The sequence below is a fragment of the Eucyclogobius newberryi genome, unplaced genomic scaffold (assembly GCF_026437365.1).
Source record: "Eucyclogobius newberryi isolate DKJ021-1_F unplaced genomic scaffold, fEucNew1.0.hap1 SCAF_1, whole genome shotgun sequence".
In the NCBI taxonomy this organism is placed as follows: domain Eukaryota; kingdom Metazoa; phylum Chordata; class Actinopteri; order Gobiiformes; family Gobiidae; genus Eucyclogobius; species Eucyclogobius newberryi.
Genome location: NW_027315723.1, coordinates 31,323,881 through 31,341,247, shown reverse-complemented (window position 1 = coordinate 31,341,247; position 17,367 = coordinate 31,323,881). Strand labels below are relative to the sequence as shown.

General features: G+C 38.9%; 1 protein-coding gene across 1 annotated transcript in view; it reads left to right on the top strand.

The window, feature by feature from the left end:
• Positions 1 to 17,131, top strand: part of tbc1d32 (TBC1 domain family, member 32) — a 44,001-nt gene extending 26,870 nt beyond the window's left edge. Inside the window, exons 28-33 of the mRNA XM_072443574.1 lie at positions 2,748 to 2,817; positions 3,727 to 3,842; positions 5,685 to 5,839; positions 7,302 to 7,442; positions 11,630 to 11,818; positions 16,287 to 17,131. Of these exons, the coding sequence (XP_072299675.1) occupies positions 2,748 to 2,817; positions 3,727 to 3,842; positions 5,685 to 5,839; positions 7,302 to 7,442; positions 11,630 to 11,818; positions 16,287 to 16,406 (791 nt within the window). The 3' untranslated portion in view covers positions 16,407 to 17,131. The remainder of the gene's footprint in view (positions 1 to 2,747; positions 2,818 to 3,726; positions 3,843 to 5,684; positions 5,840 to 7,301; positions 7,443 to 11,629; positions 11,819 to 16,286) is intronic.
• The last annotated feature ends 236 nt before the right edge of the window (positions 17,132 to 17,367 follow it).

Below are 17,367 nucleotides of genomic sequence, written 5' to 3'. Positions count from 1 at the left end.
ATGTCCCACCGTCTCATTCGTTTCTGCTGCCCAGTGAAATTGGGTGGACAGACATCTTAATCGGTCATGTCAAGATCTAAGTCTCCACATTTTTGGCGCTGATCAAATGAAACTCCTCAAGGATTTTCCAGAATATGTATCTTTACTAGTTTACTAACCAGACTCCAGCTCTAAATATGGATTTGGTGGACTGCGCTGCTACCTGTTTTTTATGTTATTGCCTGGACTGTTCGACAGTATAGCTTTAAACTGATCTATTTTGCATTTTAAAATTCTGTCCAGAATTTCGAGGTACCATCAGGGGTGGGAGGAGGGTGTTCAGTTTGGGGACCACAGGATCTCATCTCTGCTGTTTGCAGACGATGTTGTCCTGAAGGCTCCATCAAACTCGGACCTGCAACATGCAACATGCGAGTGTGAAGCAGCTGGGATGAGAATCTGCACCGCCAAATCCGAGGCCATGGTCGACAAAAGACAAAGCTCTTACCAGTCGGTCTACGTTCCTGCCCTGACCTATGGTCATGAGCTTTGGGTAATGACCGAAAGGACAAGATCGCGGATACAAGCGGTTGAAATGAGTTTCCTTTGCAGGGAGGCTGGGTGCTCCCTTAGAGATGGGAGAGCTCAGTCACACGGGAGGAGCTCGGAGTAGAGCCGCTGCTCCTCCAGGTCGAGAGGAGCCAGCTCAGGTGACTCGGGCATCTGTTCCGGATGCCTCCAGGGTTCCTTCCTGGGGAGGTGTTGCGGGCATGTCCCACTAGGAAGAGGCTCTGGGGAAGATCCAGAATACACTATGTATCTTGGCTTGCCTGGGAACGCCTCAGGATCCCCCCGGAGGAGTTGGAAAAAGTGTCTGGGGAGAGCGAAGTCTGCTTCCCCCACGACCCCGAATAAGCGGAAGATATCATTTCGCATTTATTCAGTTACTTAAAAATACAGTGAAAAGCATGCATATTTACAGTGAGTGGGGTCGCCTCTCTACAGATCTGATCTGTAACTCGGCCTAGCTGTGCCAACTGCCTGTCCCCATGAAGATCTTTAATACCATACTGTAAAACATTTTAGGCAAAGAAATAACATTTCTTTGGACACAAGCAGAAAAGTTACACAGTGCACCTTTAAAGACGATAGAGGACTGTTGTAGGACATCATTGTAATGGACTCCAGCATTTGTATATTAAATTCAGACTAAGACATGTCCATCGTGTTTGTCGATGAATGTCATTCGCTTCATGAACCTTGTCTAATGTATCTAATAAATGGTTTTAATACTTTCCATTGCCTATTGGGGCACTCCATAATATTGAAACCCAAAGCAATATGGTGCAGTGCTCTAATATTTCTCATTAAAACCGTGGTTGTTTTTCAAAGCAAATGAGAGCAGTGTCACAAATCACCTCAGAGATGCATTGCACATGCCATCTTAAATTATTATGTTCATAGTTATGCAAAAACAGGACGGTGGGGACAACAATGAATGGTACGGGGAGGGGAAGAATACAATGAGGGAGCATTTATCTCCATTAGACCGTAATTGCTATAAGCGGATGTTAATATGTTAGAAATCAGGGCCAGGGAAAATGCAGTGTAGTGTGACCTCGTCAAAGTTTCATGAAGACCCAACAATGTAATGTCCAGAAATGAATCCACATGAATGAATCCACACTGCTCAGATCAGATATGAGAACGTTAACAATGTTGAATTAACACTATGGTAGATTATGACTGACATTTTGATATTCCCCTGAAATATTGAAATGCCATTAGTTTGTTCAAAATTGGATTGAAAGTTTTTCTTGCAACTGATAATGCCATGATATCTCTTTTATTGATTACTGGACTTGAACAAACCGCTGAAGCCTCAGATCCATGATGACATGCCGCAAATGTAATACTTTTGCAAAAAAACAAACACAATTAGCTTGTTCGTGAGTTTGTTAATTTCACACTGGTAGAACTAGATCCACTTTATTTATTTGCGCAGATTGTAATGTTACATAAAACACAGAAGACTTTCATTATCAGTTCCACTCTTGGATTCAGGAAACTACTAAATATATCTTGTTTTTCTAATCTCGACCCACATTGACAATTGCCCAAGATAGTTTATTACGGCTGGGCAAATAATACAATTTTCATCAAATAAAAACCTGTTTCAAAAAGTTCTAATGCCTAGGTTTTTAGAGACTTTAGATTAATACATTACTAACACTATTTTATTTGTTTTAATTAAACATTGTTAAAAGAATATGTGGTTTATGTTTGTGAAGTTGATACTGAAAGATGTTAGTTATTTATTTATTAGGATTTTTTAAGAAAATGTAAATCTAGTCAAAATAGTCTCTCCTATGGCGTTTAGGAGTTCTTAGTTGGCGTTAAGTTGGCTCCTTATCTGCTCTTTTTGGATATAATTAAACTCTATTGCCACTTTCGCTCCCCACACTCCCATTTGGTTGTACAGTATGTGCTAAAGGTTTCCCAAAGTCACCTTGAGTTCCTGCTATCACCTAAGTACATCACACTTAAACTCCACACAGAACAGCTGCTGTAAAACTGCTGCTGCTAAATAATATCACCATCATCACATCTGTAGAGTTTCAGTGCTGCGGAGCCTGGCATGGCGTATGTATCTGGTAAATCCAACCATTAGGAATCATTCACCATACTTTCCCCGCCCCTAAAAGCCATAATACATGTGAGGTTATTGGCTGATTCGACATTAAACACATCGTCGGTTTGTTTTATAGCGGAGGACAAGTCTGTGAAGCTCGCTGCTCTGCGCTCAGTGGAAGAGCTGGGGGTCAACATCTGTCTGAGGTGAGCACCACGTTTGTTAGTGGATCATAAATATGATTCGATTACAACAATAGCCGTCTGGGACATCTGTCAAATAGGTAAGAACAAATATGCCTGCAACATTTTGAGTCATTCGGATACAAATGATGAACAATTTCCAGAGCCAATTGCCCGCACTGCCCATCTTAATAATGTAAACATAACGCTCGTCAACACACGTTCTAGAAAATGATCAGATATTTTTTTTTTCTTATTAAGTCCAATGCTTCTTCTACATCGCAGTAAATATATGTCTCTTCTTAAAGTCGTGTTCTGCTGACCAAGCTCCTGCAGAGTGTCAGGTTTGCATTTCTGCCATAATCAGAAATGAGGAAAGTGCTGTATACACAACATTTGCATGCCTTGTAGGATGAGAGAAGTTATTGGATATTAATTCATAATTATTCCGTGACTGTGCAGGCCTCAGTCCCAACATCAAATAAATATGTATTTTTGTTCTGTAATGCACCTCTGTATTAAGTATGGTAGACATTAATGAGTCTGCATAAAATCTAAGGATGTTCAATACAAAACAATGTCACTAATCCCAAAAATATGACACGTGCTGCCACTGATCGCTGAAGCTTCAAGTTTGTGATTTTTGTTCACTGAAAATGTGAAATCAAAGTTAATATGATTATGATGAACTACTTAAACTGGAGTGTATATACTATAAAAATGTCTGATAGTCAGTAAATGGCACAATCAAAAATACTATAACTACTCGCACATAAGCGCTGTCCCCAGTCAAACGTTTATTACTGTTTCATAATTGTAATACGCGCAGGTTCTTGTGGTGAGTCTGTGGATCGATTACAGCCATCTACTGTGGACTTACCGAATATTGTGTAAATCACTGACATCAGGCCCATTTGACTGTTGCGTTCACAGGTACGGCTGCTACCTTAAGCTGCTCAGAGATGACGCAGTGGCTGATCTGACACTGCTGATGAAACAAGTGAAGGTCTTTTTGGGCTCTCAGAGAATCCAAACCACCTCACGACTCGGTATCCTTTCACAGCACTCTCACGCCTTTGCAACACACATGTAGAGCGCACTCACTCCTGCATCACTTGTGCTGAGGCCCTTGAAGAAGCCCATTAAACTCACAGAAAAATGCATTAACTATTTTATATCCAAACTATGGTTGCACCCTGGGTTAGGGATCTTCTCAAAATGGGTTGAAGCTGAAAAGACTTAATATTTTTCGTCTCTCTCTGGACCCCCTCCCCCCCTCAAAAGACTTAAGACTGGCTTCACATAACATTTTACACGTTGATTAAACGATAGTAGCTTGATAGACCCTGCTCACCTGTAGTGAACCTCCCTGAACATCCTTTGGTAAGTTTATATGTAGACGTTATGAACTCTCCAAATAATGTCACCTGTTGCACATGTTTGTTTACTCAATCCACATGGTCCACGGCGCGCTGTGGCCAGCACGGGGAGCGGGGCGCGTGCTCCCTCACACAGGCCACGGTGCGCTGTGATCCCCGCACGGGCCACGGCGCGCTGTGATCCCCGCACGGGCCACGGCGCGCTGTGATCCCCGCACGGGCCACGGCGCGCTGTGATCCCCGCACGGGCCACGGCGCGCTGTGATCCCCGCACGGGCCACGGCGCGCTGTGATCCCCGCACGGGCGAACATGGCGAGTCGTGCTCCCCGTACGCACTCACCGTGCTCCGCGCCCGCACTAATGTTGGCCTAATGCTCGTTGCTGAGAGAGTTTTTTAGCATTTCAAAACAATTACTGCCACAACGATGTATTGAAGCTTCAAAGCAACAAAAAGACGAAATGTAGGTTGGTCACCTTTGACCAACTTACTTACAGTATTGGTACCGTAGTTGGTTGCTACGATGTTTACTACTTAGCATCAACTGTGGTTTTAGGATAATAACTCCTGCTATGGTTTTATTTTAAAAATGAATGAAAAAAAACCCACATATTTGTGTTCAAACGTATAGATGTCTGAAGGATCTGAAAAGTGTTGATAGCCTAGGGTTGTTTTCTGAAATCGGGCTAAATTATCTTTCACTTAGAGTTAATTGCTCTTCAGTTCTCCTGACACCTGCATATTAACGCTGTTAAATGCTGACAGCAGATCTTGAATTATCAAACCGTATAAATTAAAATACCGCTGCAGGCTTTTGCATGATGTGAGTAAAAGTGAGTTTGAGGTGAGAAACATCAGTCAAAAGCTCTGTTTCAAATATACATAGTGCAGATTCCTTTGATGCAGAGTTTTTTAACTACAGTACTACCTTTCTTTAAAAAAGTGTATGGTTGTAGTTCTGAGAATTCTGTTACCATTTGATGAGTAAAATAACTTATTATTCAAATAATTTTATGCAACTTTTCAAAACTATGCTCATTTGTCTAACAAGACTCTACTTTCTGAGAGTTGGGGATCATGGATATGTCAACCAGCTTCTCTCACAGACACAGTGTTACGTTGCCAAGGCTGTGCACTTTTCAAGAGATGTTTTGGATGCCATTGTTCCATTGCCTCCTTTGTCTCCCTCTCTACTCTCCCAGAGAATGGGTGCAGAGATTTGGGTCCGGATAACATGGCAACGGTGCTGTAGTATCCCTTTTCATACAATTGACATTACTTCTCGCTCTGTCCCCATTTCAAGACTGACTCATTTGTTCTGTGGGTCCAGGGGATCCTCAGGATGAAGCTGTAGCAAGAGGTTTTGAACACTGTCACTCAGCGGCACATAGAATCCAGGCCTCAAAGCCTTATGGTGCCCTTATGGTGTATCAGTGTCCTTAAATGTCCATCTCCAAATATCTGCAGAGAATAGCTCATAGTCATTGGCTTGACTCCTTAGCGCCACCCTCAGTCTGTTTGCAGGACATCTACCCAGGACATGACTGGTTGACCTCCACAGTGTTCCTCATGATGAAAGGGAACATGGGCCGTGCACTGCGCCTGTTACTGGACCTTTCATCTCTGCTGGTCTCAGCTTTCATTTGGCCTGCCAGGATACACGCTTCAGTGAGTACTACATTAAACACACACTAGTGTCTAATAGTCCCATACCAGAGTTGTTGAAAAACACATGCAATATATATCTCATTTAAAATGTTTCCAATGTGTGCAACCTGAGGAACTCGCAGAACACAGAAAAACATATATAGAATAATGTAATACACATCTTTTTATATACAGTTAAAAAAACTTCTATGCCACAATATCCAAATACATAATTTAAATTTGGACTGTGTATTTGGGTTATTAGTAACATGCTAAATCTTCCTCAGCCCTTTTTGATCTCCTCTGATGAGAGATTTTTAAGTGGATTTTCTCATTTTGGATATATAAATGCAGTTTATATTTGGATAATCGCAATTATTACTGTTCTGTGGCGCTAGTAACAGCTTCCACATGTACTTATATAATTTAAGAGAGAGAAGTAAAGAGAGAAGTTAAAGAGTTAAACAGGCAAGAAAGCAGTTTATCCGAGGGGAAGAAGTGTGAAATGAAGCCTAGTTTCAATCAATCTAAATTGCAGGGGAGTTGTAAGGCACCAGATGAAGTTTTGCTTTCCCCACACCAGCCTCTGTCATCTTGTGGTCTTTCATCAAAGCCAATTACAACGCAATTGAACTTGTGTGTTTGGAGCCTGCTGTGTGTTTGATCGAGATGAATGCCGTTTCCTGACAATTTTCTGCAACACAGACAATTTGTCAATATCACAGAGAGTAGAGCGGCTGCTAATGATTTAAGAATACCGATTAAGGAATCGAAAGTGAGGTAAACAATACAAGGCATTTTTGGCTATTCTGTGTGATTATAAGTACCGGTAAAGGCCTTATTTTACGGTACATAATATGAATTTGCCGTGCAAAGATTAGAACATTACTGCAAAACTGAAGATTGGAAACCTTTTAACCTTGTAATATGGGTATTTTATTATTGGTAACAGATACCAATCCAGAAGTCCTCTCTTCCTTCACTCACACTATGACCACATTAATTATTCAACTTGCCAGATGGTCATAAAACTGTTTCAAGGTTTTTTTTCCTTACATAGTTTTTGCAGCATATGGTGCATCAATGCATAATTAAAATATATTTAAATGAAAAAAATGTGAAGTACAAATGTGTGCCATAAGCATGTTTAAAGGTAAAAATGTATGAAATGTCCATTTTATACAATATTAACAATTTAGAAAATGTTTCTAATGGGTGAGAAAATTATTTTTAAAAAAAGTAGTTTATAAACTAATATTTACCATTGGGACATACAAGTGTTATAAAAGGTCATTTAAAGGGGCACTATGTACGTTTGTAGGTGGAGGGTCTGATACCTTCTTTTCTCCTCAGAGATTGTTGTTTTACCTGGAATGCTCCACAGAATGTCATAAAACTTGCACCATTTTTGCCATCACAGTTTTAAGTCTGTGTAAGACTCTTTAATTGCGTGTCCTTCACCTGTAACATGTTATTCTGACAGGTCCATGTTCCTTTGGCTGTGGCCGAGTCTGGGATCGGTCCGATTTACTGGTGCACTGCGCACTATGTGGAGATGTTGCTGAAATCTGAGCTTCCCCTGGTCCATTCAGCCTTCAAGATCTCTGGATTCACTCCATCTCAGGTAAAGTAGAAGAAATCTTTCAAAATGTCACGCTACAGACATCGCGTAATATAGTTCAATTATATGAACTTCACACTTGCAAATTTCAACATTTTACATCTTTTTTTCTGGCTCTCTGCATTTATTTGTTTAGTCGGGTTGTTTAATCCAAATCTTTCATTAGTCAGCTAATCATTATAAGGTTTTATATGGACCACAGCACAGAGGAGAAAGCATGTAGTGAGTTAACTTGAGTTTTGGTAGTAACTGACAGAACAGTTTAATCCGCCGTTCATTTATGAAGTTCCCGTTTGGTACTTTTCTGTAGTATTGTTTGTGTGAGATCCTAAGCCGATGAATGGATGTACAGGCCATGTGTTTAGTCAACCAATTATTTCTTGTTGATTTTGAGTGGAAGGCTCATAAACATAATGATCATGTTTTTACTTGTGACATTTCACAGTCGATAACACTTTGTTTGTTGTAACAAAAATCGTAATGAAGTGTTAAGTCAATTTGTCAGATGACTAAATGTCAGACAGCTGAAATGAGCTTCTTCCAAGTGAATGAGGCTTATAATTTACACATTTTATTTTAAACATTGTTTTACACTTTGTATTTAATCTAGTCTATTTTATGATTCATTAATTGTTCCACTGTGTTGTGAATAACTTTAGAATTATAATTTAGGTGGAATGAAGTCAAACTGGCCTTGAAGTAGCCTATGTAATGGCGTACAAAAGTACCAACTGCTAGTGCCACTCACCACCAACTAAATTAAGAATGGTATACAGAACTGTGATTGTGTCGGTGTAATCCCTCATTGGGAAGCAGAACTGTAATTGCATAACAAAAAGTATGTGAACTGTTCCTATTTTAACAGCTTTTAAATTACAAATTATTTCACATTGTCTCTGTCAGTTCAAGATTCTCTTTTTCCCCCTGTGTAAAGTTGGCTCCTGACTCCTCTGCATTCAATTCTTTTGACACTGACTTCCTCTCCATTATCAACAAAGGGAAAAAAGAAAGGTTTCTACTTTGAAACCTTCCTTATTTGATCCAGCCTTCATGGTGTTGACAGTTAGGGTCTCCCATAATGCACAGGGACGGGAACGTCGTATAAAAGACTGTATTTGCATCAGGCGCTATGAACCTTCAGTCTCTAAGGTGGATTTTATATTCAGATCACTTCTTCTTTAGGTGCATAATAGTTGACTGTTTTGACTCCCAAATGGAAAGAAATGAAACGCAGATTAAACCTATAATACGAAATGAGTCTTTATAGTACGTGACATTGATATACAAGATAGGTAGTAAGAACAATTATAGCATGTACATGAGAAAACTTGCCTGGAAGTGAACATTAGAGATGCACAGATCCAGTTTTATCAAGTTATTCCCTTAAAAAACAACTACCTATAAAACCTGCTCTGAATGTGTTCATGTGTTGATGTAATTATTATTTATTATTCAAGTAACTACAGGACAGCTTTGTATAAATCATTGGTTCTCATCCTGGGGGTCTTGAAATTATTTCAGGGGATCCTCAGGTGTGAGAGGGATACAAATGACATATAATGCTAAAGTCTTTGTCCTGAAAATAAAGTATGAGGCTTTATAATTCTGTAGGTAGCATATGTTTTGTGTTTGGGGTCCACGCATCCCAACAGTTGTTATTATGGCGGTCTTGACTGCAGGTTGAGAACCACTTGTATGAATAACAATTAAAAGATTAAGTTAAGAAGTTCTGGGCCATATTTCAGCCATATCCTGGATCTAAAATCTGATCCAGCTTTTTTTTTTCTTGTATAGGAACCAGTGGTGGAAAGTAACTTTGGACCAAATTAAAAGTACTATTTTTGGTAGATGTTTTTGCAGTGGATAGGTTTTCCTTTTACTTCACTATATTTGAGAGCAGGTGTCTAAACTGAAAAAAGAAAGTACTTTTCAGTGTTTTGATGGTTTATTTTTAGCACGTTCTTGGTGACATGCTGCCTAAAGGTTTTGAGTTCAACCCAGAGCTTTGAGCAAACAAAAATACATATATAATATGATCTAGTTTGACCAAAGATGATCAAAAATCCATATGAAAATACATGTTACATGTTGTGACATGTACCGTAATGTACAATTCTCAAAATCTGTGGGAAATAATTAAAGCCTTTTAATGGGCACTTGAAAAATATTTCCTCAGAACTGTATTTTTCACTCAACAAAATCCAAGTGTTTTGGTCTTAAAATGTATGAAATTGTGCCAGTAACAAGGCTGGAAAAAATGCACAATACTTTCTGCAACCTTCATAATAGTTATTAGTGTAATGGATTTATATTTTTAAAAAGCTACTGACAAACTGATACATTAATACCCATGTCATTAACAACTGAATGCAATGATGGAGCCCATTTGGAGCCCATTTTTCTAGAACCTGAGCATTCAAATGTAATTCATATCTTTGGTCTTTGGGTGTGAAATATTTTTTATGGCTTAATTTATTTTTGCTGGAAACTATTTGGAAGCAGCTGTCTCATTAATATCACACATCAAAACATCATCAGCTGCAAAAATACACATTAGCATGCATCTGCTCCAGTCGGTGTCCCTGAGTCCCACCTCAATATCAAACACCAGAGAGCTTTAGCACATTTCATCTTGTTTCCAAATAACAGTCATTTACAAAGACCTGGTGGCACATGAAATGAATATACTATAGTCTCCAAAGTAAAGGAACAATCGGGACAAACAAATGGTGACTAACACATTTCCAATAATAATATAATTTCAATCCAATCATTTCAAATTGTCAATGGTATGCATGCATGATGTCACAGTTCCACATGAAGCAGGATTGTTGGTGAGACACAGGTAGAAATGGCAATATACACAAACCCACAATTCTGAGAGAAAGCCCACACAACAAGCGCTCTTAAAACAAGTGACAAAATACACTGTCTGGATTCAACGAAATGGGTACGAGCCTCCTACTGGATATTTGCCGCATGAGTCATGATCTTTCAGCTGCAAAACAGTATTTGAACCAAACTCATGCAGTGAATGTTTTCTCATTTCTGAAACAACTATGTTGAACAACAAGCCCTGTGGTCATGGAAAATATGTCAGTGTGATTGACAAGGGCATCAAGCAGAGAAAACATCTAAGGAGAAGCAGAAAATACTTTCATACCTGCCTGAAAGATCCTTCAATTCACTGACATGATGGGGTTTCTGAACCTGGAGAGAAAACTCCTCAATGTAGACTATTCAAAGAGGATAACCCTAAGGGCTAGGGTTAACAAGATGAGTTTATCACTCTGGAGTACTTTGAGGAGAGCAATGGTGATTATGCTAAATAGTTAAGAGACAGTATGGCCCTGGTTCAGAGGAACATCTCAGGTGACCCTCACTGTCCCACCACTGAAGAGGCCCCACAAGAGATGACAACATCTACCAAGAGGTAATCGATTCCCCCTAACTTGATCTAGTGTACTATACATTCAGGGAATATGAATTACTGAATGACCACCAGTCTTTTCTGAGACCCCTGAAGCCAGACAGAGGAGGTCTCACCCTCAGTACTAACTCTGAGTGAACGTGTGGTGATCGACTGCAGTGAGGACAAAGAGAGCTCATCGCTCACCTCATGCTTTTGAATTGTGGGCGTCTCATCCTTGAGGTGGTGTTAAATCTCTTTGGGGCCCTAAGATGAACTTTGACAACTTTAATGTCAATAAATAATAATACAAAGTTTTAAATATTGGAAGTTTGTCTTGTAGGCAAATACATGAAAGATAGTTTTGTAATCAGAAGAACAATCTATTTTATGGAAATTATTGATTTATTTTTTTCAGATGACAGCATATACTTTTTATACCTTATCTATATATCTAGTTGCAACATGAAGTTAATTCTGTTTTAACAGCAAGGCTAACAACAGCACTGATCTATCTTGCATTTATTGAATATTTAGTTGATTTCTCAAAAACATGCATTCTTACTGCGGAATCACCTCCACAGATTTGACCTGTGACTTGGCTTGGTGACTTCACCTGCTTGTCTCCCTGGAGATGGATACTTTAATGCAATACAGTGGACCATTCAGGCAAAGCAATAACATAACAAACAGATCTACAGTTGAATCATTGATGATAAAAAAGTATCGTAATTTTCTGTCCCTCTGGGGTTAATGGCATCACTGTGTTGACCCTCATCAGATGTGCGTCCACTGGCTGACTCAGTGTTTTTGGAACTACCTGGACTGGCCTGAGATCGTCCACTATCTGTCCACGTGTGTGCTGATGGGAGCAGACTACCAGGTCTACATGTGTGTGGCCCTCTTCAAGCACCTCCAGCCGGACATCCTGCAGCAGACACAGTCCCAGGAGCTGCAGATCTTTCTCAAGGTATGCCACAACAGCGTCCAGGGTAAAAAGAAATGGATAAATCATTTCCTGAATAATTTTAGAGTGATCTTGATCCATCTAAGAATAAGAGTCATACCTATACATACATACATGCACATACATATTGTGTTATGTTGAAAGAAATAGAGGTATACGTTATAGTTTTGATACACATTGTGATATCAAAACTGCTATTTGGGCCCGTTTGAAACTTAAGTACTGTTTAAAGTAGCCTCATCATAAAAGTTAACTTTTATTTTACGCAATGGTCTCGGCAAAAACTTGTATTAAACTTGTAAGTATTAACAAGTTGTTACAGTGACTTTTAATGGACCGACTGAGACTAGACAAAAAACAAAGCAGTTCCACACTTAAGGCGTGATTTACAAAGCGATTTAAAGCAAAAATAATCCTTTATTTCTCCCTCAGTGGAGATCTTCAGTGTTCTAGCTGCTCAGATCAATAGTAAAAGTAAATAAACACTGGGAAAATTATAGCAGAGTTTCCACCTTCTGGTTTGTATCGAACAAATATGGGCAGAACAAAAATATGTAGAAAATATGTATAATAATAATAATGCTCTTATTATATTATTGATCGTAATATAGTGAGACATTGTTTATTAACTGTTGTAAATATGATGAAATGTTTCAAATCTGCTTTAGCGATTACTCCAAGTGGAGAGTTACAATACAAATTTAGTGCCTCACAGCAAGAAGGTTGCGGGTTCAACTCCTGGTACGGGCCGTTCTGTGTGGTTTGCATGTCTCTCCTTGTGTCTGGGTGGGTTTCCTCTGGGTGCTCCGCTTTCTCCCATCAACATAAAACATGCACAAAAGCCTAGCGACCACTGCTCCTGAGGCGCCCCAGTGGCACTTCAGGATGGGCCAAATGCAAGTACCACCTTAAATGAGGCTCATTATTCAAAATCTACATCAGGCCTTTTTGTTTCTCCTTCTCATTTAACCACTCAACGTTGTAATCTTTATTCTTCTGTGGACAAGACGCCATTGCACCGACTGTCCCCGTGTTCACCGCTCCCCGTGTCATGCCCACTGCTCTTTACATGCTTTGTTCTGCCATTTTATTTTCTTAACTGGCGAATGTACGTTCAACCCGGAAGTGATTAATTCATAATTTTTAATTAAAGTGGTTTTAGATCGATATTGCCATTTAAAATGTCCAACATCTAGCATAATGATCCATGGGTGTCGTAGATTAGAACTATATAGCAGACTAAAGCACAATAGGGCTTCTTTAAACGGTTGTTCAAAGCGTTTATTCTCTGCACAAAAAACATATCTAATTCCTTTTAACAATCACTCACACATTAAGCTTTGCAGAAGCGGGGAGTAAGTTTAGTGTCTTGTTCATGGACAGAACATTATGACCAGACGGATCTAAACTCAATAAAACAATACTTCCCTGTAAAAACAACAATACAGTAGATTGAATTGCTGGTTCGTATCAGGCAATGTTGCATGTTTGTATTTTGGATGATGCTCGTTTCCTTTGTGAACGATTGTATATTGAATTAACTTGAGTCCAATCCAGAGTCGTTTCATATCAGAATGATGAGCCGCGGCCCCCTCGTCATTACTCCGTAAGCAGTGTCTTCTCTGATGGTTCCACTGTTCTGCGTCCCTCTCACACTTTTCTGAATAAAACATCAATTATGGAGCTTTATCTGTGGAAGCTGTGCTAATGAGTGGCTCTGCCCGTCACAAACTCACTGCCATCCTGTCCCGGTTTGAACCAAGCTGACGTGTGCAGAGAGAAAGAAAGAAAGAAAGAGGGGAAAGAAGAGGTGGCGCTCGCACAGATGTTCACAGATGTTGCTTCTTGAATTTTAAAACATTTAAACTCCCTCCAGGGCTCAACACTGCGGGGGATAAATCTATATTTTATTTCAATTAAACCTTGAAAAGAAAATTACCTGAGAAATAAAACAAACATTGATAGATATGAGATATTAGATCACAAATTATACTTTTCAAACCTACATGCCGTGACTGTATAGCAACGTCTGTCTTATTATTTGATACGTCTCGGTTAATATGATTTTGGAATATTGGAGAAAAAAGTAATTAGCGCACTTATTAGTGAGCAATAGTTTCGTTCCCCAAAAAGATTGGATTTTCTTTTCCAATATTGTTTAGGCAGATTACTTTGTCTAACAATAAAGTAGTCCGTCACTGTAGTAGCTGTTATTGATGTAGTCGTCTGCTCAGTCACTGCACTTATAATGCCACTCATTTGTCAAGTGAAGACAGGCCTGAGAAAAGGAGAAATCTATGTAATTAGTGCTTTCATTACTGCCCCTAATGATCTTATAAGCGCTGATATATTGTGAGAAATATAGAGGACGTTGTGGGGCTTATTCAGGAAACGGGACAGTTACTCTGGTTTGTTGGCTCTTATAGTAACTTCTGATTATGTGGCAATAGCCTCCATTTGAAAAGAAATATGAGAGAGTCAGTCTGCGAGTACATCTTCTATAATATTTATAATTAGACATGGCAGAGATATTGAAAAATGTATCATATCACATTTTATGTTTTGTAGATGCAAAACGGTCTATAATTTAAACAATTCAAAAAGATCTCTAACAGTTAAAGCAAAGTGTCATCTCCCAAACAATGGTATAAAGAGACATTTTTGCACTTTTGTGGTTCATTTTTGTCCATTCATATATTGTGAAACTTGAACATCAACCAAGACATTATACATTTTATAGACACATTTCTGATGCTTTGTTAAAATATCCTCTGACCATCATTATTGAGATAACGCAAAAAAGAATGAGATATGACTTTGCCCCCTGGGGGCTTGGTGCCAAGCAGCTAACTCTCTCACACAGCTAATGCTAACTTATTAAAATGTAAAATAAAATCCAATATTTACTTTTAAGTAAAGTATTCCTGATTGTTTTTTCATAGTATTCATAGTACTTCACTTTGTTATTTTACTTTGTTTTATTTTATATTTATTCGAGTGTCCTCCAATGCTAACACTGAGCTAGCCGGGGTCTGTGCACAAAGCCCATTGCCAAAGTTATTCTCACTTTATTGTATAATTTAAATCAATGAACTGATAAATATGATTTCAATTAGGATGTGTAATTAGCTGATGTGAGGAAAAGCAGGCCATGTCAGCTTCACTGTGATAATAACACACCACAAAGAACCAAGACAGATTAACTGTTTCCAGACTTTTAATGGACCAAACCCAGAAGTGGAGATTTATGAGAATTTATAATTTTTTTATTAAATCACTTCCTCTGCTTCATTATAGTTGTTTGTCACTGTCGCTGTTTACCTGACCTTAATAGGCCTTGAAATGGAAAAAAGGAAATTAGAAAACTAACCAGTCATTATTTTTTCCTTCATACACCCTTGCTCCCTCTAATCCTTTGTTTTGTCCAATAATACTGTATCTAAATCAAAAGTACGCACACGACTAATTCAAGCGTTCTTTTGCCCATGTGTGTTGGAGATGCTCGTCGATAACCACGCCACGTAAAAACCTCATTACCCGGGCACTAAGCCAGGATGTTGTTTACCGACGCCGCGCTGCCTTCAATTCACCAATTTCATCTGATTTCTTACAACTCGGAAATAGATTGAATGTAAAGCAATTTAATGAAAAGGTTTGCTTCAATTTATTCACACTGGTCTCAGCGCGTGAATGACAATCACAGTCTTCAGATGGATAAAATGAGATGTGTTTGTACTTTTTCATTATTTTGTGTACAGTATGCCAACATCATACGACATGTCATATTCTTGTCCTGCTTCAAAACCCTCTTGTGAACTGTGAAAAGAAAGCTACTTTAAGACAAATCAAGTGTCCACAACTCGAGGCAATGTTCTATTTCTGTCTCATTTGACACTGATAAGGATTGTTAGTCTTTGTTTATTGTTTTACTGAAGTAGTTTTTATTGTTAGAAGACAGTTGTTGGATTAATTGATTGTCGTTAGCTGTTTGTCTGTATTAGACAAATGTGAGCATCTGTCACTTGAGATAATTCTGAAATGCATTTGTTCTCTAACCCTGTCCTTCTTAAGTGAAAGGAGAAGGTTTGTAGTTTTAGATATTTTAACAGAACAAGTTAGTTTATCTATCTAGCACCATATATAAACCTAACCCTGTACATCCATTGTCCCTGGACAGGTTTATGCTACCAATTAAAAGGTAACACAATTTAAAACAGCAATTGACCTTTTTAAGTGAAAGGAGAAGGTTTGTAGTTTTAGATATTCCCTGCAAATGTATGAAATGGGATTTATGGTTTGCAACTGTTTTTAAGTAATACATTTTTGTGTTTTAATGTGTGTTGAAGTTATGACTGATATGTGCTGCTATCTTGGCCAGGACTCCCTTGAAAACGAGATTAGTAGCCTCAAAGATACTTCCCTGCCTTGATGTTTAGACAGACATAATGCCGGTCTTCTCTTGTCCCCACAGGAGGAGCCAATCCGAGGCTTCAGAGTTTGCGATTTCTTGGACTTTATGGCGAGTCTGGAGCACAAATACAGAGACATCGTCCTCACCGACATGAAGTCCGTCTGTAATCCCGCTGACTAGAACTACACTGCACAGCGAAACTTTTGCCTGCTTTTTTTACTGTGGCTTTTCATCAACGTCAGAGCGTTTCTCCCAGAATCCTCGGCTGCAGACTGCGTGCTGAATATGTATGCAGTCGGTGTTGTGTAGTGATGAAACGGCAGATGGGAAGACTTACAGATGAGAGAGAGCCTGTTGTCACTATAAAGACTGCTGCATTTCAGAAGACACAGATCCAACACAGAGGAACCAGGGCAGCGATGTTCGCAAAATGTTACAGAATGGGAAATGTGCAAAATGTGACTGCGACATGCTAGCAGACTCATGCTGTGACAGGGATGCAGGAAGTACACCAGAAATGTCAATGTCAAAGTTTGGCAAAGTTTTTCTGACGATTTTACAAATGCTTTACTGGCTTGTGAACTATAGGGAATATAATGCTAGGTAAGCATATTTCGGCAATTTGGAAATGAGACAATCTGAACTCCACTGTTGCATCTTTGTCTTTTGTAAAGTTTGTTAAGGTGTTTTGTTGTCTTTTTGTAAATAGCCGTATTTTCCGGACTATAAGTCGCACCTTTTTTCATAGTTTTGGCCGGGGTACGACTTATATTTATTCTTATATACTTATACTCTGGAGCGACTTATATGTGATATTATTTGTTATTTTCACACTTGCAACCGCATTTCATACTCCAGTGCAACTTATATATGTTTTTTTCTTCTTTATTATGCATTTTTTGGCTGGTGCGACTTATACTCCGGTGCGACTTATAGTCCGGAAAAATACGGTATCTTTCATTGTAAATAATTTCGTAATTTTAACTTAATAAATGCTGTTATTGTCAAACATGTATACCAAGAAAAAAAAGATGGATTAGTGTTACTTGTATATATGTATTTCCTGCTTACATATTGATCTTAAGTAAGTATTTTGGTGGAACATTTTTCACATTGCCTTGCAGACTTTTACCACGCTTCA